The sequence below is a fragment of the Hemitrygon akajei genome, chromosome 1 (genome assembly GCF_048418815.1).
Source record: "Hemitrygon akajei chromosome 1, sHemAka1.3, whole genome shotgun sequence".
Classification (NCBI taxonomy): domain Eukaryota; kingdom Metazoa; phylum Chordata; class Chondrichthyes; order Myliobatiformes; family Dasyatidae; genus Hemitrygon; species Hemitrygon akajei.
The window spans coordinates 112809256-112831864 of NC_133124.1; the positions used below are offsets into that span (position 1 = coordinate 112809256).

The following is a 22609-nucleotide window of genomic DNA, read 5'->3' on the forward strand; positions in this document are numbered from 1 at the left end:
TTAAATTCAAATTCAAAAATTATATATGCACAGATTAACTCCTTACATGACAATTCTCCAACATCGCAACTTTAAAACAAAGTAAATCTCATTCAGTAACATCGAAGTCTTTGCAAAAATAATCAGTTCTTGCAGAAAATCAAATTTGTATTTTTTGAATGAAAATAAACTTATAGATCCAACTGTAGTAAATCCTCTGCATCATTACACATTTTGTTCCCGCACTGGTTCGTCATCTTAAGTGGCTCGCCATCTTGTTTCTTGGTTTGTTGGATGAAATAGTTGATCATCCATGGAAAGTCCGTTCGCAAACTTGTACCAAAACTTGACCAAATTCTTTGGTATGATTTTACCGAACTAATTCCTGATTACACGGTAAGAACTTTGACACTCGTCTCTGCTGATATTGTCTCGTTACAGCTACTGCGTGTTATAGCCATACCTTCAGTAAATCTTTTATCGCTATTGTCTCTGACATTTTCAAGTTGGTAGGGCAAAGGTACACACTACTAATTCTGCTCTTCACAGTTCATGTCTTCAGCTTCTAATCATTGCTGCGGTTCTCTCCTTGTCCGTCCTGCATCAGCCACGCCTCTTTTCACATAGTGATTTTTCAAATTCTCTTTTTCTAAAAAAAATGCTAAACCCCGTTTTCATCCCTCCGCAGGTGGAACTTTCTAACATTACATCTTTGGGTTTAATTAACCTGGGTTAACTTTCATAATTCTATCTGTTTCGTTAAAATATCCTCTTATCCTTCTGAATTCCAGTGAGTACAGTCCCAGGCAACTGAATCTCTCCTCATAGTCTAACCCCCTCATCCATGGAATCAACCTGGTGAACCACCTCTGCACCACCTCCAACACTGGTATATCCTTCCTCAAGTAAGGAGACCAGAACTGCACTCAGTACTCCAGATGCAGCCTCACCAGTACCCTGTACAGTTGCAGCATAACCTCTCTGCTCTTGAATTCAATCTAGCAATGAAGGCCAACATTCCATTTGCCTTCTTGATAGCCTGCTGCACCTGCAAACCAACCTTTTGCTATTCAAGCACTCCCAAGTTCTTCTGCACAGCAGCATGATGCAATTTTTTTACTATTTAAATAATAATCTGATCTTCTATTTTTCCTTCCAAAGTGGATGACCTCATATTTACCAACATTGTACTCCATTTGCCAGACCCTTGCCCACTCACTTAACCTATCTATATCTCTCTACAGACTCTCCATATCTTCTGCACCATTTGCATTTCCACTCAATTTAATATCATCAGCAAACTTAGATACACTGAACTCGGTCCCCTCTTCCAGATCGTTAATGTATATCGTGAACAGTTGCAGGCCCAGCACCGACCCCTGCAGCATACCGCTCACCACTAATTGCCAACCAGAGTAACACCCATGTATCCCAACTCTCTGCTTTCTATTGGTCAACCATTTCTCAATCCATGTTAATACATCACCCCCAACTCTCTACATCTGTATCTAATGGATAAGTCTTTTATGTGGCCTTCTGGAAATCCAAGTAAATAACATCCATCTGTTCCCCTCTATCCACTGTGCTCATTATATCCTCAAAGAACTCCAGCAAATTTGTTAAATAGGATCTCCTTTTGCTGAATCCGTACTATGTCTGCCCGATGAATCATTTCTTTCCAGATGCCCGGCTATTTCTTCTTTAATAATAGCTTTAAGCATTTTCCCAACTACAGATGCTAAACTAACTGGTCTATGGTTACCTGCCTTTTCCCTGCATCCTCTTTTGAACAGTGATGTGACATTCATCTTCTTCCAGTCTGCAGGGAGCTGACCAGAGTCCAGAGAATTTTGGTAAATTATCACCAAAGCCTCGACTGTAACTCTGCTATTTCTTTTCGTACCCTGGGAGACACTCCATCAGGACTAGGGGACTTGTCTGTCTTTAGGCCCACAAGTTTTCTCAATGCTACTTCTTTAGTGATGGCTATTGTATCGAGATCCTCACCTCCCATTGTATCCATATCATCTCTCTTCAGCATGTTAGATGTGTCCTCCTCCACAAAGACTGACACAAAATAGTTATTCAATGCCTCGACCATTTCCTCATTACCCAATATCAATTCCCCCTTCTCGTCCTCCGAGGGACCTATGTCCACTTTGGCCACCCCTTTTCCACTTTATGTAATTACAAAAACTTTTACTGTCCATTTTTATATTTTGTGCTAGTTTATTTTCATAATCTATCTACCCTTTCCTTATTACTGGCCTATTGATTCTTTGTTGCTTTTTAATGATTTTCCAATCTTCCAGTTTCCCGCTACTCTTGGTGACTTTGTTTACATGAGCTTTTAGTTTGATGCCTTCCTTTTTTCCTTATTTATCCACGGCTGGCTCTCCCCACCCTTGCTCTCCTTGCTTTTAACTGGAATATACTTCCGTTGAGCACTGTGAAAAATTTCTTTGAAAGTCTTGCAAGGTTCATCAACCTTCCCATATTGTATCCTGTGTTCCCAATCTACTCTATCCAGCTCCTCCCTCGTCCTGTTGTGGTCTCCCTTGTTTAGGCATAATACGCTGGTTTGAACTATTGGCACCCTCCATTTGTATGAGAAACTCAATCATACTGTGATCACTGTTCCCAAGAGGATCCCTAACTACAGGTTACTAATTTTACCTGTCTCATTGCACAGGACCAGATCCAAGATAACACTTTTCCTTGTAAGTTCAGTAACATGCTGTTCGAGTAAGCCATCATGGATGCATTCTATGAAGTCCACCTCAAAACTTTCTCAACCAGCTTGATTCACCCAATCTATGTGCAAGTTAAAGTTCCCCACGATAAATGCTGTTCCATTCTTACATGCCTCAGATATTTCTCTATTTATTGCCTGTGCCTCTGTAATGTTGTTATTCGGTGGACGATAGACAACTCCCAGCAGTGATTTTTTCCATTTACTATTCCTAATCTCTACCCAGATAGATTCAGCATTCTGCTGCTTAGATCTTATATCATTTCTCACTGTCACCCTGATCTCATCCTTAATTAAGAGTGCTACCCTACCTTACCTACCTTACCTCCCTTACCTTCCTGCCTATCCTTCCATATTAACTGATTTCCTTGGATATTTATACCCAATCCTCTCCACCCTGCAACCACATTTCTGTAATGGCCACTAAATCATGCCCCTTTATATTGATTTGTGCCACAAGTTCATTGACCTTGTTATGACTACTATGGGCTTTCGGATAAAGTGCCCTGACACTCATTATGCTTTTAAAACCTAGTAATCTTTGTCTCTTTTGCACTTGACTTTTCTGCACTTCACCCTTACTTTTCTCTTTTTTAACTTTTGCTTTTACTTTAGCTTTATCCACAATTTTCTCTTTTACTTTATCCATACTTTTCCAATCTTTTGAACCCACCCCCCGGCTATTTAGTTTAAAGCCCTATCCATAATGGACGTGATTCGCCAGAATCCAGGTCCCATCACAGTTCAGGTGGAGCCTATCCCATTGGTACAGCTCCCTCCTTCCCCAATACTGGTGCCAGTTTCCCAGGAATTCAAACCCACTTCTCCCACACCAATCCTTGAGCCATGCATTTAACTATGTATATGTAAATATGTATTTATATTTATTGTGTTTTTTTTTATTATTGCGTTCCTTATTGTGTTTATTTGTGCTGCATCAAAACAGGAGCAACAATTATTTCATTCTCCTTTACACTTGTACTGTACTGGAAATAACTAATACCAAACAGTTTTTGAATTGCACTTAACTCGAGCTGAGGACAGTGAATATAATGGCTATTGATTGTGTTCAGCACAGGATTTGCCATGTTGTGACACTCCCCTACTTTGGATGGCCTACACTGCAATGATTTTTATAACAAAGCGTACCATAAATCAGGGTTGTAGCTATAGAGCTGTTGGGAGCTGGATGTTTAAAGCCTGGGGCGGCAAGTATTAAACTGAGAAGATAGCATAAGTAGACTAGACTTGCACTTTCAGACTAGCAGATTATGGAATGATCTAATTGAGCACTTCGAGTTGGTGAAAGGAGTTGATAGAATTGGCGGGGTAAAGCTGTGCACAGTGATGCATGGCTCCAGAGGCATGGCCCTAATATTCGAGCTAGGCTGGTCAGTAGTGATAGCAGGATGTGTTTTCTCATATATGGGGCAGTGAGACTCAAGATCTTACCCTGAGGATCGTAACAAGGCTGAAGGCCCACTTGAACATGTCCCAACTGAGATTGGTGTCGTTTGAGAGGGGGAATAGAAAGAGGCAAAGCTTATCTCAGCCATTGCCCCGCTGAACAGCGAGTGGGTTGGAGGGAGGCTGCTTACCCGGTGTGAATGTCCCTCTATTTATCTCCTCACAGTGGCACTTCCTGCAGCCGCAGACCTGCGCGTATACGACGTGACCCACAACAGCATGAGAGTCACGTGGAGGGCTGCTGAATCTGCTTCTGGTTACATGATACTTTATGCGGCGCTGACAGGGGGAGACACAGCTGATGAAAAGGAGGTAGAGTTGAATAAATTAGTTTCCTGTTAACGGTGGCTGTCCTGATGCAGGGCCTCAACCCTAAATATCCACATTTCCTTTGCCTCACACAGATACTGCTTAAGCTGATTGGAAACAGAAGAGACGGCAGCTACCAGAATCTGGAGCAATAAATAATCTGCAAGGGGAGCTCAGCACCTTAGGCAACATCAGGGGAGGAAAGGAATTGTCAGCAAGGAGCCCCGATGCAGGGTTTCGACCAGAAACATCAACAATTTTCTACCCGCACCCCCCCGCCCCATAGATGCTGCTTGGCCCCGCTGAGTTCCCTGAGCAGATTGTTTGTTGCTCCTGTTAATGGCTGCCTGCTTGGAAAATTGCATTCACAGGCCAACGGCAATCCCATAGCAGGATTCACTCACTCATCTAATGCAATGAGCACTATTGTCATGATCAGGAATTGATAACTTTCCATCTGGTCAACTGTCTACTTTGTTTTTTCTCTCTGATCTGCAACCTTCCTTCCCCATCTTGCCCAAGTGCTGCTCAATCTCGTGTCTTCTAACTTCCTTATTCCAAGGCCTACTGGGCAGCTTTTAATTCCTAACTCTCGCTTCTCCCGGAGTCTGCATGTTAGAAACAATTACTGGGTTACAGGGGTTGATCTGGGATCTCAAGGGCTGCTTTCAAATAGCTTGCAGAGTGGTCTGTGTGAGTGTTGGGTGATCTCTCCCCAATCTGAAGCCTTTGAAACCATGTCTCGTGGAAATCTCTTCCTACCCTGAGCCCCGCTTGTGGAACTTGTGATGTCTGGGTTGATACTGGCAATGAGATGGCAAGAAACATCCTGTTCCTCTTTCTCCACAGATAAAGGTGGCTGACTTTGTTACGGATATAGAATTGGAAGGGTTAACGCCAAACACTGAATATACCGTGACCGTATATGCCATGTATGGAGAAGAGGCAAGCGACCCTCTGACTGGACAAGAAACAACATGTAGGTCCTGATAGGGGGTTTGTTCAAGTCATTTCAATACATGAACATCACATTTGAACTCAGAGGAGCTTTACACCATCAGCAAATCCACCCATTTCTATCTCAGTAATATTGCCTGGCTGCATCCTAAAAAGTCTGCGATGGAGTTCACATCCTTGCTGTTACCACTGGACTTGACTGTCCCGGAGGGCACTTGGTTGGCTTCCCTTGTTCTACTGACCGTGAAGTCAACTAAATCTCAGCTTCCCTTGTCCCAAGTCACATTTATTCATTGTCTCCAAGCCATCCTGCACTGGCTGCTGGTCAAACAATGCCTCGACTTTAAAATCCTCTTCCTTATCTCCAAGTCCTTCATGGTCCTATCCAGTCCATTCACCAGTCCTCAGAGATTTCTGCCTTGCTCCAACTCTGGCCCCTGAATCTCAACACCCCCATCTCTGGCTTCAGCTGCCAAGAGGCAAAGAGGTGGAACTGGAACGGGTTTATTATTGACATGCATACTGAGGTACAGTGAAAAACTTTGTTTTGCATGCCGTCCGTACAGATCATTTCAAAACGTAAGTACATTGGGATAGTACAAGGGAGAAGCAGTAACGGAATGCAGAATGTAGTGTAAACATGGGAGATTCTGCAGAGGCTGGAAATCTAGTGTAATACACACACGATGCTGCAGGAGCTCAGCGTGCCAGCTAACATCTACGGAGTGGAATACACAGTTGACATTTCAGGCCAAGATTTTTTGTCAGCCCTCCAGCACTTTGTGTGCATTATGCAGAAAATGCTGCTACAGTTACAGAAGCGTGCAGGCACATGGTAGGGTGCGAGGGCCACAACAAGGTCACGAATTCATCTTTCAGGGGAAGAGGGATTTAGGGAGGACGATTCAGGACTGAAGACATGACCACCAATGATGGACAATGCTATTCCTAACCTAGGTATTTGCTGTGAATGCAGGGGCACTGAGGCCTGTAGGGTTGGACATGAGTCTTAGATTAACTAGGAACCAGTGTAGGTCAGCTGGCTCACGGTGGTATTATAGAATGGTAAGTAAGCTGCAGAATGGGTCCCACAGACTGAATGTAATTTTTTAAAGTTAAGAAACGTCTTTGCAGTTTTGGAGTGTGTTCCCCCCCCCCCCCCCCCCCCGTATCACGGAGGCCCGATAGGATAATTGGCCCCGAGCATGGAGGTGAGAGGTGCAATCTGGGGCGGAGCTGACAGGAGTTTATGCAGCCTCTGTGTAAACAGGTAGTTTGTGGCAGTGCCGACTCGATGGCTGAATGGCCTGTTTTTGTGCTGACTCTGAGAATCTTGAGCAACTTGTGGGACAACTCAGAATGGTAAAAATATTGGCAGCAGTGGAAGAATTTGAACACGCAGGCATTGTAAGTTTCATTATTTAGTTGAAATTTATTAACATAATCAAAAGTATGAGCACTTGCCTCAAGCTTTTGCTCTTAGCAAAGAATAAAAGAGACGAGTTAGATGAGTGTAGGTGGGTGTTTGGTGACGGTGTGGACTCTGTAGGCCAAAGCTCTGTTTCTGTATTGTGTCTCCCTGTGAACATGTCTTTACCTGTAAATGGATTTCATTGCATTTACCTGTAAATGTTTTGTTTTCTTTACTCAGTGCCACTTAATCCTCCCAAGAACCTTCAGTTCTCCGAAATTGGGCATAGTACAGGCAGGGTCAGCTGGGAAGCAGGATCGAGGAAAGCTCTGGGTTACCGTGTCATGTATGTGAGAACTGATGGGACTATGATGAGCGAGGTGAGTGCGGCGATTGACGATAAGGCATACGAGCAGAACTAAGCCATTCAGCCTATCACGTCTCCTGAGCCAGTCAAATCAGAGTTGATATTATTTCTCCACCCCAGTCTGCTGCCTTCTGCCCATAACTCTTAATCACCTTACCAATCAAGAACCAGTCAATCTCTGCATAAATTCCACGCAAAGACTTGACCTCCATAACCCTCTGTGGCAACAAATTCCAGACTCACCACCCTCTGTCTGAAGAAATTACTCCTTATCTGAGTTCTGAAGGCGAATCCCTTTATTCTGAGGCGGTACCCCCAGATTGTAGACGCTTCAACTAATGGAAACTTCTTCTCCACGTCCACTCTATCCAGGCCTTTCGGTATCTGGTGATAGGCTACGGCACATACGTAGGGAAAATCAGACAGCCTCGTTGTTGGATGCAAACTGGGGAGAGAATTGCTTACAAATAAGAGACAATCTGCGGATGCTGGAAATCCGAGCAACTCACACAAAATGCTGGAGGAACTCAGCAGGCCAGGCAGCATCTTTGGGAAAGAGTACAGTCGACATTTCAGGCTGAGACCCTTTGGAGAGAATTGCTTTGTGTTTTGTGTGCACCAAGTATGTGTTTCCCCCTAACCCGGTACCAGGTAACAAGACCGTAGAGCTGTTGGACAGGCACTGAAAACCCAGCTAAACCTTTATGGCCAGAAATCTGCTCTCCTTGCTATATCTCAGTTTAGAAGTGATTCCGTCCCCCAAACCCAACCTAGTGTAGCCTCACAAGCACCTGTATTGTACTGTGGATGGGCAATAAAAATATTGACACCCCATTTCTCTCCACAGATGCTGCCTGACTTCCTGAATTCCTCCAGCATTGGTTTTTCTCCAGATTCCATCACTGGTAGTCTCTTGTATGTCGGTGTTGATTTTGTCCATGATTATGTGGCCTCCGTCGGTCGTGGTCAAACATGGGTACTGTGCCTCTGGTAGTCACTGGGAGTGGCCTCTCCAGTGTGCAAGCCAGGGCAGAGTTGATATGGAGATCCATCTGTTGCCCATGCAGTGGGACCCCCCCCCCCCCCCCATGCTGACGACAGGTCGAAAGGAACGACGAAAGTCGGTACAGTTTGGTGCCCGCAGCATCGCAGGAGTTGCCGTGCCGGTGCTGGGTGCAGCAGTCAGCCGCCTTCGGGACTCCGACTCCGGATTTTTCCTCGGGGTTTACTCCCAAAGCCTTTCCCGTGAGCAGGTATAGCCGCAAGGCAGCGGAGGTTTGAAATCGGAGTTTTCCCTCTCCTAGATGAACTACCATCCGCAGTTAATGAGCTCCATCTGCCCGGAGCAACTGGTTTTAAGGCGCCAGTGGCCCATCTTTGCCCCTTCTCCTGTCAGTGAGAACAGCTCCACCGGGCATAAGAACTGTGCCACACGTGAAGGCCAGGAGTTGGGTGTTTGAGACGCACGCCATGAAGAACGTTTGTTTAGCAGTGGGAGCTTGTCCCCACTACTACCCTTCGAATATGATTAGCATGTGATATTGTCCAGTATCACTAAGGCAATGTTACTATAGTGTTAATCACGTTGCCTTAGTAACGTGGTCATAGTGTCAGTGGGTCGTATAAAGAGGTGCTGAGGGAATGCTGCGGACACAGCCCCAGCTACCCAGCTTCGATCCGCACCTCGTGCTATCTATGTGGAGTGTGCTGGTTTTGCCTGTGATTCTCCTGGTGTCTGGTTCCCTCCCACACCCCAAAGCTGGATGAGTTGGTAGGTTACTAGTCTGCTGTAATTGGCACCAGTGTGTGGGTGAGTGGTACAGCAGAATCTGGGGGATTTAGTGAGTGTTCTGGAAATGAGTAATGTCAATGGAGCTGATAGAATTGGGCCAAATGCCCACCTCCCTTGTCATTTTGTAACTAATCGGGAGGCTTGGACTTTTGATCTAAGGACAGGAGATCAAATCCCACCACAGCCACTGGGGAACTTATTTTCAGTAACAGGATCCAGGAAACCACGGGATTCTTGCAAACCATGTTGTTCATTCATGCCTTTGAGGAGGGGAATCTGCCATGTCTTTCCACCTGGTTCCTCGACTGACTACACTGAAGCTGACTCCTCACTGCCCTTTGAAATACTGAGGGAGATGGTTGGTTGTGGAACAAGTAGGGAATAGTTTTAAACAGTGTCCTACTGAGAGCTTTCATGAAGGATAATGACTGGCCACTGGGCCATCTTTTAAAGTTCAAAGTAAATGTATCATCAAAGTATGTGTATGCCACCGTGTGCTGCCCTGAGATTCACTTTCCTGCGGGCATTCACAGTAGAACAAATGAATACAATAGAATCAATGCAAGGAGAGTGATAGGCAGCCACTGTGCAAAAGGAGACAAACGACAAATACAAATAATAATAATAACAAATAAGCAAATAAATAATATAGAGAATGAGTCCTTGAAAGCGAATCCATAGCTTTTGTTGTGTATTTAATATTTAAGTAATATTTGAGTAATCGCGTGTGTGTGTGTGTTGTTTAAGCATTTAAATGAACAAAAATAACTCATTACAAGTTATATGTATGATGCACCATCAATAACTCTTGGAGACGTGAGGCGAGATATAGGCTTTTATTGGCTGGAAGAAAGCACAAGCAGCAATTGACCACCACACTACATCCTGGAGACTGAGGCCGGGGCTGTGCCTCCAATCGCCTTTATACCGGGGTCCGTGGGAGGAGCCACAGGAGCAGTCAGCGGGGGGGGGGGGGGGGGCGTGTCCAGACAGGTATATGTAGTTCACCACAATGTATAAATAAATGCGTGTGTCATTACACTACCAAATTATACTCGCATGCTTCACTGACATAAGAAATAGGAGCAGGAGTAGGCCATCTGCCCCATCAAGCCTGTTCCGCCATTCAATAAGATCATGGCTGATCTGACCATGACTCATCTCCAACTGTCTGTCTTTTTCCCATAACCTTTAGTTCCCCTACTATGTAAAAACAAATATATGTCTTAAATATGTTTACTGAGGTAATCTCCACTGCTTAAAGGAAACACAGAGTTAGACTTGGATTATGGATTCTGGTGTCTTTTTTGAATTAGTTTAATGTGAAGTTACAAAATATAACAGGTTTCTCCTGAATGTTCTCACAACTCCTGTATTGAAGTGAATGTCAGTGTTGGTCTTGATGCTTGCACAGGATGAGGGTTGAATGGCCGACTCTTGCCCCATTTAACTTTGTAGCACCTCTAGTCCAGAACTGCCCTACAGTTCAAAGCATTATCTCCCCATCTACCTTATCAAATCCTTCAGTATTCTAAATAATCTCTATCAGGACTCATTTCGAGATCACTATTTCAATGTTGCCTGTATTTCCCTTGTGTGCTTATCTACCTCCCTTTTAAATCAGTGTCTGCAATTGAGTTTGAAAGTTCCCTGTTCCATGTTCATCTTGCTCTCTGGAAAAGAGAATTCTCTTGACTTATCTGTTGAATTGACTGGTTATCCCTTTTATTTGTCACCCTTAGGTTGAGGTTGAAGATACGACAACTTTTTTAAGAAACCTGACATCACTTACAGAGTACACAATCGCGGTGTTTTCGATCTATGATGAGGGGCAGTCAGAGCCACTGACTGGCAGCTTTACCACAAGTAAGTTCGAGACTCTGTCTCTGCCTTCACATTGCATGTCTGTTGTTCACTTTGTATCCTAAGACAGTGATTCATTTTTATAGATTCAAATGAACTTGCTGTTGTAATGGTTTCCTGTCTATTTCCTTGTTTGTTCAGAGAGTGTTCCCAAGCCGTTGTCCTTAAGGGTCAGTGATGTTTCTCTGGACAAGTTCAGAGTTAGCTGGAAGCATGCTGCCGAAGATGTTACCTTGTACAGACTGGCATGCGCTCCCTTGAGTGGTGAAGGGGCAAAAGAGGTAAAGCACAACGTATCAAGGTGCAGTGGTAGTTCAGGGAGTTAATACATGAACCTAAGCTCCTCTTGTCTGGGTTCATCTCACTAGTAGGACTAACCTGCACACTTAGATTGCTCTCACCAGGACGGAGAGGGAACCAGAATCTTGGGTAATATCACTGTGTACATCAGTAAATTTATAGTTCTGCACAGCAGTACAGTGCAGTATATCAAACATACTCTAAATTACAATAAAAAATAAAAATATAATTAATTAAGTAGTCTTGCAAAAGCAATGAGATGGTGTTCATGGCTTGGTTCATTATCAGTTCAGGGATCTGATGCTGGAAGGGAAGAAGCTGTTTCTAAACTGTTGAGTGTTTGTCATTAGGTTTATGTGCCATTTCTCTGATGGTAGCAATAAGACGAGCAAGCAAACAAGTTTATTTGTGTAACACTTTTCAAACACAAGACTGTTCAAGCATCAAGTTTCAGACAATATCTAAGAGAGTAAAATCAAACTAAAAATAGAAGTTACAGTGCAGAAGAGTTTCATTAAAAGGCAAAGTTTTAAGCCTCACTTTAAAAGAGCTTAAAGTTGGGGCAGGCTTCAGATCCTCTGGAAGGTTATTCCAGATGTGTGGAGCATAGTAACTAAAAGCTGCTTCACCACGTTTAGTTGTGACCCTGGGGATGGAGAGCACATCCTGGGTGAAGGAAGCCCATAATGAAGGATACTGCCTTTTTGAGGCATCACACTAATCAGTGCTGCACTGTAGGAAATGCAGTTTTCCAGATGGACTGAGGCCAATTCATCTTCTCAGGTGGATGGATACCGTCCCATGGAATTATTTGGGAATATAGATGAATATTTTTTTCATTCAACTTCTAAACCTAGACAAATTTTTTTTAAAGCCAGCATTATATTGCTGTTTGCTGTCCACAGACTGGCTGTTACATTTCCTGCAGTGACTGAATTTCACAGCGAGAGATCCTGGGGCTAAGAAAGAGGCAATATAAATACACAGCTTTGGCAAAAGCTACCTCTGGTGCAGCGCATTGTAGAGACCTTGTGAAAATAGAAAATCTGATATCAGAGAAGGATGCAGTCAGCTTTGATTAATAATGTACAGTAAATGGGGCCAGAGTGAGTCTGTTCTACCTGAAACCTGACTCTGATCCTGACATATGTTGCCCTTTTCACTTTTATTAGTCAATATAATAAACATTAGTGTGAAAAGTTTCTAAGTTGATTTTAAAAAAAGTTTGGCACGTCCTCTCTGAACATCACCATGGGAAAAGCATCCATTCTGGAAGTGTTACAGTTTGGTATGGCAACTGCTGTGCCGGGACCACAAGAAGTCCAGCGAGTTGTGGAAACTGCTGAGCAGACAGTGGAAACCCTCCATTTCTCCTGAGGCTCTGTCAACACTTCTCCCTGTCTCGATGAAGTAACCAACATAATCAAGGACTTCAAAGGCAACACGAGTGAATCTGCAGATGCTGGAAATAAATAAAAACACAAAATGCTGGCAGAACTCAGCAGGCCAGACAGCATCTATGGGAGGAGGTAGTGATGACATTTCGGGCCGAAACCCTTCATCAGGAGATAATGGAAACCCTTCTGATGAAGGGTTTCGGCCCGAAACGTCGTCACTACCTCCTCCCATAGATGCTGTCTGGCCTGCTGAGTTCTGCCAGCATTTTGTGTTTTTATAATCAAGGACTCCACCCATTTCAGGCATTCTCTCTTTTCCCTCCTGTCATCAGGTAGAAAGCATGTACCACAAAGTTCAAGGACAGTTTCTACTCTGTTATTATACAACTATTGAACATTTCCCTTGTATAATAAGATGGACTCTTGACCACTCAGTCCATCTGATTTTGGTCCTTGCACCTTATTGTCTACCTGCACTGCACTTTCTCTGTGACTGTAATGCTGCGTATGTTCTGCATTCTATTCCATTGTGCTCTCAGTGTACTGATGCGTTGGAATGATTTGTTTGGATGCCGTGCAAGGACTTTCACTGTACCTCAGCACATGTGATCATAATAATAAACTAATTTACCAAAAATGAACCTCCCCATATAAAATGCAACCCCAAGAATTTCATCACTAATTTGGAGAGTATTGGGCATCTCAAAGGCCCAGGATCTTTTACAATCCATTCCAATTAAATATATAGTTGATATTAATAGGATCTAAGCTGGAACTATTATATAAGTCTGTTCATTACTTTAAACCTCCTTAAGTGACATAATAGTTCCCTAACCAGTGTATTTTTCTCCTTTACAGTTTGTCTTCAGTGGGGATACAGACACAGTGATTCTTGATGATCTACTGCCTGGGACGGAATACGAAGTGTCTCTCTCAGCAATATATAGTGATGAGGCGGAAAGTGAAGTTGTTACTGTCCTTGAAACTACACGTAAGATGACAGTATGCTAAACTCTCCCGTTCAATTTGCATGCATCGTGAAATTGTACATGTATAACAACAGTGTAAGTTCTGCTGCTGGCTACAAGCACAACAAAATAAGATGGCCGCATGATTTCAACAAAGACAATTTGTCTTCATAAAGTACCTTTAACACAATCAAACCTCTCAAGCAACTTCCTGGGAGTGGGCTCAGATAAAACTTGATATAGCTGACCTGAAGAAGAGTTGGAATGAGTGACTAAAAGCCGGGCCTGTGAAATAGAGGGCGGGAGACTTGGGGTAAGCAGGAGTGATGAGACGTGCGGGAGAGGTATGAGTGGAGAGCTCCAGAAGGTTTTGTGGAAAAGGTGGAGTGGGAAGAGTTACAGCAGTGTGTGGCTATAGACGCATTTAAAAAGCCAGATTAAGAATTCTAAAACCCTGCCGTTGCTCAGATTGGCAAGAACAATGCACGCTGGTGTACAGTACTGGGTTTGTGCACGTGTAAGGGCATGTGCAAGGGTATTAGCTATCCTTGTTTAGGGTGGTTTGTAAGATGGTCAGGAAGATAGTAAGGGTGTGATTAAGTTAGTGAGAGTTTACAATGTTGTTTCTGGAACTGGCAGAGTTGAGTTATAAGGAGAGAATGGATAAACTGGGAGTTGTTTTTATGGAGTGAAGACGGTAGAGGTGTGATCCTGTAGTTTATAAAAATGACTTAATATATTTAGATAGGTTAGATAGTCACAGCTTTTTCTCTCAGAATCAAGTGCAAAAGTAGAAGTCAAACCTTTAAGGTGATATCTGAAGGGAATCAGAAAGGCAAGCTTTCCCCACACAGTGGGGTGGGTATACGGAATGAGCTGCCAGAGGAAGTGGTAGGTGCAGCTACAATTACTATATCTAAAAGTCATTTGAGTAGTTTCGTGGACGAGAAAGATTCAGAGGTACGGAGGCCAATTGCAGGTCCAGGGACTTGATCAGCATGGACGAGTTGGGGTGAAGGGCCCTCTTCTCAGCTTTATAACTACGGCTGTATAAACCTAAAACTGTCTTGGTTGTACTGGAGGATCTAAGGGATCTTGGACATACTTTCATCAGAGTCTCAGCATTTCTGTTTTGCTCCAGGATTCTGTTACAAAAAAAACTCCTTTCAGCCCATTTCAGGCCATGACTAGATATGGTTGTTAGAGTGGCCAGGCTTTGGCGAGAACAGGTGAAGGTTGGAACTTGCTTGAGAAGTTAGAGTGATGACCAGTGTTGGTAGGATGGTGGTTCAGCGCAGTGGAATGCTCCTCCTGTGAGACGAGGGATTTCAGGGTACCTAACTCTCTCCCTGGTGACTACATCTGCGGGAAGTGCATCCAAGTGCAGCTCCTGACTGCCAAGGCCAAGGAACTGGAGCTGGAACTGGATGCACTCGGGAAAACCTCTAAGATGAGTCTTTTACTGAGGTGGTCACACCCAGAGTGCAGGCTTCAATTAGCAGATGGGAGACCACCAGGAAAAGTAAGAATAAGCAGTCAGTGCAGGGTTTCCCATGGCTATTCCTCACAGGAACAAGTATATCCCTTTGGATACTGCTGGATAGGGAGGGATAGGAGGCTCTGTGACCGTGAAAGATGATGCTGGACAGGTCGTCACTCCACTCTTTAAGAAGGAAAGGAGCCGAAGTAAGGAACATACTGACTTCAATGGTTGGTAAGATATTGGAGTCCATTATTAAGGATGAACTTTCAGGGTACTTGTTGACACATGATAGAGCAGGCCAAAGTCAGCATGGTTTCCTTAAGGGGAAATATTGCCTGACAAATCTGTTGGAATTCATTGAGGAAATAACAAAGATTGGGGTTGGTGGATGTTTACGTGGATTTTCAGAAGGCCTTTGACAAGGTGCCACACATGAGGCTGCTTAACAAGATAAGAGTCCTGGTATTACAAGAAAGATACTGGCATGGATAGAAGATTGGCTGACTGGCAGGAGGCAAAGAGTGGGATAAAGGGGGCCTTTTCAAGTTGGCTGCTGGTGGCTAGTGGTGTTCCACAGTTGGATAAAAGAATTGGTGGGTTTGTGGTCAAGATTGAAAAGGTAGGTGGAGGGGCAGGTAGTGTTGAAAAAACAGTGAGTCTGCAAAGGACTTACACAGATTAGGAGAACAGACAAATAAGTGGCAGATGGAATATAGTGTAGGGAAGTGTATGGTCATACACATTGGTAGAAGGAATAAAGGTATAGACTATTTTTCTAAACAGGGAGAGAATTCAATAATCAGAGGTGCAAAGGAACTTGAGTCCTTGTGCATGATCCCCTCAAGGTTAACATGCAGGTTGAGTCAGTGGTAAGGAAGGTAAATGCAACATTAACATTCATTTCGAGAGGACTAGAATATAAGAGCAAGAATGTAATACTGAAGGCTTTATAAAGCAGTTGTCAGCCAGTACTTGAATACTGTGAGCAGTTTTGGGCTCCTTATCCAAGAAAATACGTACTGGCATTGGAAAGGGTCCAGAGGAAAGTTACGAGTTTGATTCCAGGAATGGACGGGTTAACATATGGGGAGCACTTGATGGCTCTGGGCCTGTACTCGCTGGAGTTTAGAAGAATGAAGGGAGATCTCATTGAAACCTATCAAATATTAAAAGGCTTAGAAATAGTGGATATGATGAAGATGATTCCTATAGTGGACGAGTCTAGGACCAGAGGGCCTAGCCACAGAATAGAAGGATGTCCATTTGCAACAAAAATGAGAGGGAAGTTTTTTAGCCAGAAGGTGCTGAATGTGTGGAAATGATTACCACAAGACTGGTGTGGAGGGCAGGTCACTGAGGACATTTGAAACAGAGGTTGATGGGTTCTTGATTAGTCAGGGCATCACAGTTTAGGGGGAGAAGACATGAGAATGGGGTTGAAAGGCATAATAAATCTGCCATGATGGAATGGCTGAGTGGACTTAAGGGGCCAAATGGCCCAATTCTGCTCCGATGTCTACGGTTCCATGGTGTCTGTTCATTAAATTCACACATTTATTCAGTTAATAAACTGACTGGGGAAAACTCAGATCCGCATAATGAAATAAATATAAGATTTTATTCTGGATGGTGCTATGTTGTAAAATTAATTTTAATTCCATTTCTAAATTGCAGTTCAGCAAATAGTCACGACAGCACCAACCACTACAACCACTCTTCCTCCAACAACAGTAGGTATGTAGTTAATGAGAAAACTTCAGCAGTAATGTTGAATAAGTGGAATCTACAAATCGAACACATCGGAGTGGTATGGCTGGGGGCAGTGTGGTGGTTGTGGCAGGAAGAGGGTGAGATCTGGGGCAGTGGAAGGGTGGGGTGTATTGAGAGTGAGGGCTTTGGGGTTAGGGAATGTGGAGCAGGAGCTGATTGGTGTTTCACTGTTACCGGAGCAGTAAATGGGAGACTCTTGTTCACACCTGATTCCTGACACAACAACACTGTCAACGTCACGTTTATCGTCAAATGCACACATGCGGTATGTATGCACAGGTGCAATGACAACCTTGCTTGTTGCGGCACCACTGCCACATCGCATTACATCAGCAGCGTTCAGAAGTAAAAAAAATAACGTGGATGTAAATTGTACACAATTTTCACAAACAAGAGCACAATCAGCTGTATGACCCCATACTTCCATTCTCACAATTCCATACCATCTCAGCAACCAATTGCTGCCCAAGGACGAGTACCAAGTCCATTCCCAAAGCTCCGGGCTCTAATTTACTCTGGTTTGTTTGGCTTAGTTGTCCGATCTGGAATAAGGAACCTGGTCCTGGATGACGAGACCACATTCAGTGTCCGTGTGTCGTGGGAGCCTGCCGATTCATTCATCACCAAGTACAGAGTCTCCTACATCTCTCTTAAAGGAGATCGGGCGGAAGAAGCGGTAAGCATGGTCGGTATGAGTTTTCAGATGTTTAGTTTGATATCTAAGACTGTCCTTACCAGTACAAGGCTGAGCAAAGGGTGAACTGTGAGTGTGAAGAGGAGAACAGCATCTTTGGTTTTTAACACATAACATCTCACTTGTTGCAAACTATACTCTCCTGTTGTCATTGTACATGGTGGTACCTATACAGAAGGAGTTACAGACCAAAATTCTGAGGCTTCAGTTGGAGATGTTCTGCTCTTTTCTTGTCTGTGCCTCTTAGGCATGGAATGTGGATGGAAATAAACTGCAAACCCCCTTGTAAATGTGCTTCCCTGCTAAGTCATAATGGTGGAACATTTTCCCTGTTCCTGAAAATTATGTAGAGTAGTAGTCACCAACCAGTTGATCGCGATTGACTGGTCAATCTTTGAGACTTTCCCAGTCGATCCCGAAAGAAAAATGCAAAATAAATACACAAATACATTGTCTGATAAACCCTTTGATGCAAATATGTAGTCACTTCTACCTTGAAAAAGGACCACTCGACAACTTCATGCCCAAAAGAAACAGCATTATCTAGGACAGTAAAACGATATTCACATACAGAGATTTTCACTAACGTGCACCAGGCTGAAAAGACCGGAAGGAAAACCCCGCAACCCCGGAAACAATCTCTCTTTACGAACAGTTTTCCGTAGCGGGAGTATTGCTATATTACCATAATCCTAATTGGTATTAATTTATATTTATAATGTTCACATTACAACACTTCCCCCCCTTTAAATTCCAAAGTTCCCCAAATATAAAAGAAATAGGAAACAAAAACAGTGGTGTCATTAGCTTGCGTACCCCTGAAACTTATACTAGTGTCTCAGTAACAGTTTACCAATACCAGGAAAGTTGAGGAGCTGAAATCGGGGTTGAAGGCCCAGCAAACACGCTGCTCAGAGGACGTGGATCGACAAGTGTGAAAGGACTGTGAATATTTTTTCACGACAGTTCGATGAATCCCTGGATGTAATGCAAACAGCTCAGCTTGTTCTATTTGTCAGAATGGCTTTCCGGGATTTTACAACAAAGGAGGACTTCCTCACTCTTTTGCACTTAAAGGAGAGAGCAAGAGGTGAGGATATTTACAATGAGTTAAAAATAATGTCTGTGAAAATGACATCCCCATTCATAAACTGGTGGCAATCACTACTGATGGGGCCCCAGCAATGCGCGGTGTGCGCGTTGGTTTTATAGCACTGTGCTGTAATGCCCCTGATTTTCCCGACTTCCTGGATTATCACTGTGTTATCATCAGCAGGCCTTGGCCGGGAAGGCCGTGGACTTTTCTCATGTAATCACACTGGTGGTCAAACTGATAAACTTGATTCGAGTAAAAGCGCTTCAGCACCGCTTATTCAAGGTGTTATTGGATGAGCTCGATGCTGCTGTGACCTGTTTGATATGTTAGTTACAGTGTTTTCTTGGTTGAATTATTTTGAAAGTTTGCCAAAAGCATTTTATGTAATTAAAATACAATCAGCCCAAATAAAGGGTCTCAAGTTGGAAATACAATCTGAGCTGTTTCTCTCTGAACGATTTAGTCGATCTGGCCTTTCACTAGGGCTGAGGTAGGGGATCTTGGGCTTAAAAAGGTTGGTGAGCACTAATGTAGAGCCTAATTCTTCCACAATTATTTCAAATTTCCCTTGCCTCTAAACATAATTAGTCATTATTTTATAAAATTTGTTATTTCAGCTTTGATATCACTTTAGTATGTCTCATCTCTCTGGTGGGATCTTTTGTTTTAAATTTTTTTTGCATCATCTGAGAATTCCACCATGCGAATGATCACATAGCCAGCTTGATGATGGGAGTGTGGTGAATGTCAAGGGCCTCCTGAACTGACTCATGGGGACCACGCCAGAAAGGGCCAGTTCTCCACATCGGTCTTTGTGCACAGTTTCACCACTGCCAAGTGCCACAGTCCTGATCTGCGGGTTGTCCGTGCAAAGTCTGTCTGCTCTGTCTGGGAACTGAACTGGAGTTTTGTGCAATTACTAGCTTGCTAGCAGGCTGAGGGGTTAGAGTGTATAAAAAAAAGATGAGAATGTGGTTGGGTATTTAACTAACTCTTTGGTTGTGAGGCACAGCTCCAATCTACTAATTAAATTTGCCGATGACACTACATTGATTGGCCTTATCTCAAACAATAACGAGGTGGCCTACAGGGAAGAAGTCATCTCTCTGACACAGTAGTGTTAAGAAAACAACCTCTCTCTCAATGTCACAAAAACAAAGGAGCTGGTTGTGGATTACAGGAGGGATGGAGATGGGTTAACCCCTATTGACATCAATGGATCTGGGGTTGAGAGGGTAAACAGCTTCAAGTTCCTCAGCATCCATATCACCGAGGACCTCACGTGGTCTGTACACACCAGCTGTGGTGAAAAAGGCACAACAGCACCTCTTTCACCTCAGACGGTTGAAGAAGTTTGGTATGGGCCCCCAAATCCCAAGAACTTTCTACAGGGGCACAATTGAGAGCATCCTGATTGGCTGCATCACTGCCTGGTATGGGAACTGTACCTCCCTTAATCGTAGGACTCTGCAGAGAGTGGTGCGTACAGCCCAGCTTATCTGTAGCTGTGAACTTCCCATGATTCAGGACATTTATAAGGACAGGTGTGTAAAAATTCCAACCACAATCTATTCCAGCTACTACCATCCGGGAAGCGGTACCGCAGCATAAAAGCCAGGACCAACAGGCTCTGGGACAGCTTCTTCCACCAGGCCATCAGACTGATGAATTCACACTGACTTGAGTGTACTCTATATTACATTGACTGTTCTATTTATTATAAATTATTATAAATTACTATGGTTGCACAATTAGACAGAGATGTAACATAAAGATTTTTACTCCTCATGTATATGAAGGATGTAAGAAATAGTCAATTCATTTTAATATGATGAAATAATGTAGCGGAGGACTCTTACTGAATTTGTTCAGCTTCACCTTTGAAGATAACTGATTAATGAAATGAAATTTTATTATAGTGTCTGTTACAACAGTTGAAAACAACACTATTTTTGGCACTGGTTTGGCTATTAATAGTAAAGCAAGGTAATCGACAAATGAATGCAGTCAGTAGATGTGACCCTCTGTGCCTGAAAGCAGCTTGGTATATAGACGTGTATAATTAAGGGCTACAGTTAGATAGATAGATAGATACTTTATTCATCCCCATGGGGAAATTCAACTTTTTTTCCAATGTCCCATACACTTGTTGTAGCAAAACTAATTACATACAATACTTAACTCAGTAAAAAATATGATATGCATCTAAATCACTCTCTCAAAAAGCATTAATAATAGCTTTTAAAAAGTTCTTAAGTCCTGGCGGTAGAATTGTAAAGCCTAATGGCTTTGGGGAGTATTGACCTCTTCATCCTGTCTGAGGAGCATTGCATCGATAGTAACCTGTCGCTGAAACTGCTTCTCTCGCTGTATCTCTCATAGTTGTATCTCTCGCTGGCTTAAAGAAACAAGCTAACAGGGACTTACTGAGCACTGAATCAAAACCAGGCACTGTTCCATTCCTAATGGCCTGGTGGGAACCAGTAATGTTTTCCTTCCCCTTCTTGCCCCTGAGATGTATCCTCAGTTTCCTGCAGTTTCTGGGCTCGGCCTACCTAAAGATGTGATATCAAACCTTCAACAGCATCCACCTCTGTCTCGGTGTCATCTCCTCCTACCTCCCGGTGGACCATGACCTCACCGCTGAACAACAGTCCATTGTCTCCTAGATAGTCAGGAACCTCATTTCCTGATTGTCCAACCTCTACAACCTTCCAACCCCTTTGTCCTACAATCACATGTATTTCTGTGTTTCTATTCTCTCTCTTTCTCTCTTCAATACCTCACTCTCTTCACTCTTTTATTCATACGCTGACTTTTCACCCTCCCTGTAACTTCCTACATTAATCTATCAAGCAGTCAGCTTCAACAAAAGTATCCCCGTGACAACCGTAGCATCACCTTATCAGAGGTATCCCTTTTGTCCTATCCATCTCTCCCCAATCCTTTATACAATTTAAAACTCCATTGTTTTCCTAATGTTACAGTTCTGATAAAGGTTCACAGAGATGAATCATTGACCCTATTCCCCTCTCTCAACAGATGCTGCCTAATCTGTTGAGTGTTTCCAGGGTCTTTTTTTATTTCAGAGTTACAGCACCTGCAGCTCTTTAATTTTCAATTGACCTTGTGTTTCCATGGCCAGTTTCACAATCCCAATTCTTTCCAAACCTGAACTCATCCCCCTCTTGTGCGAAAGCCCATTTCCACCTGTCTGTGTCTTAATGTAACTTCCATTCCAGAAAAGCTCCCTTTTATCATTCTATCTTTGTCCGGTCCTTCCATTGCCTGTTCCTTTCTCCCACCGGCACTACACTGGGGAAAAACTATTGGACTAATGAGGATAAAGGCTGACAAGTGCCCTCAGTTGTTGGGAAGATGTTGGAGTCGATTATTAAGGATGGAAGTCTCTGGGAACTTGGAGGCACATGATAAAATGTGCCGTAGTCAGCATGGTTTCCTCAAGGAAAAACCTTGCCTGACAAATTTGTTGGAATTCTTTATAACCACAGAACATTACAGCACAGAAACAGGCCTATTGGCCCTTCTTGGCTGTGCTGAACCATTTTTCTGCCTAGTCTCACTAACCTGCACATAGATCATATCCCTCCATATACCTCTCATCCATGTACCTGTCCAAGTTTTTCTTAAATATAAAAAGTGAGCCCGCATTCACCACTTCAATTGGCAGCTCATTCCACACTCCCACCACTCTCCGTGTGAAGAAGCCCCCCCCCCAGTGTTCCCTTTAAACTTTTCCCTTTTCACCATGTCCTCTTTTTTTTTCTCCCCTACCCTCAGTGGAAAAAGCCTGCTTGCATTCACTCTATCTATACCCAACATCATTTTATATACCTCTTATCAAATCTCCCCTCATTCTTCTTAAACTCCAGGGTAATCTATACAACCTTTCTCTGTAACTCAGTTTCTCAAATCCTGGCAACATCCTTGTAAACCTTCCCTGCACTCTTTCAACATTATTAATATCCTTCCTGTAATTCAGT

The 22609-nt window shown here is 43.3% G+C and overlaps 1 protein-coding gene across 4 annotated transcripts in view; it reads left to right on the forward strand.

The window, feature by feature from the left end:
• col14a1a (collagen, type XIV, alpha 1a) overlaps positions 1-22609 on the forward strand; it is a 219484-nt gene that overhangs the window by 106858 nt on the left and 90017 nt on the right. For 3 of the 4 annotated variants that reach the window (XM_073050216.1, XM_073050223.1, XM_073050234.1), the window contains exons 12-19: positions 4365-4510; positions 5357-5486; positions 7116-7255; positions 10777-10900; positions 11039-11178; positions 13453-13585; positions 16720-16779; positions 17349-17500. In XM_073050216.1, coding sequence (XP_072906317.1) covers positions 4365-4510; positions 5357-5486; positions 7116-7255; positions 10777-10900; positions 11039-11178; positions 13453-13585; positions 16720-16779; positions 17349-17500 — 1025 coding nt within the window. The remainder of the gene's footprint in view (positions 1-4364; positions 4511-5356; positions 5487-7115; positions 7256-10776; positions 10901-11038; positions 11179-13452; positions 13586-16719; positions 16780-17348; positions 17501-22609) is intronic. The other variant, XM_073050227.1, reaches the window with a different exon arrangement.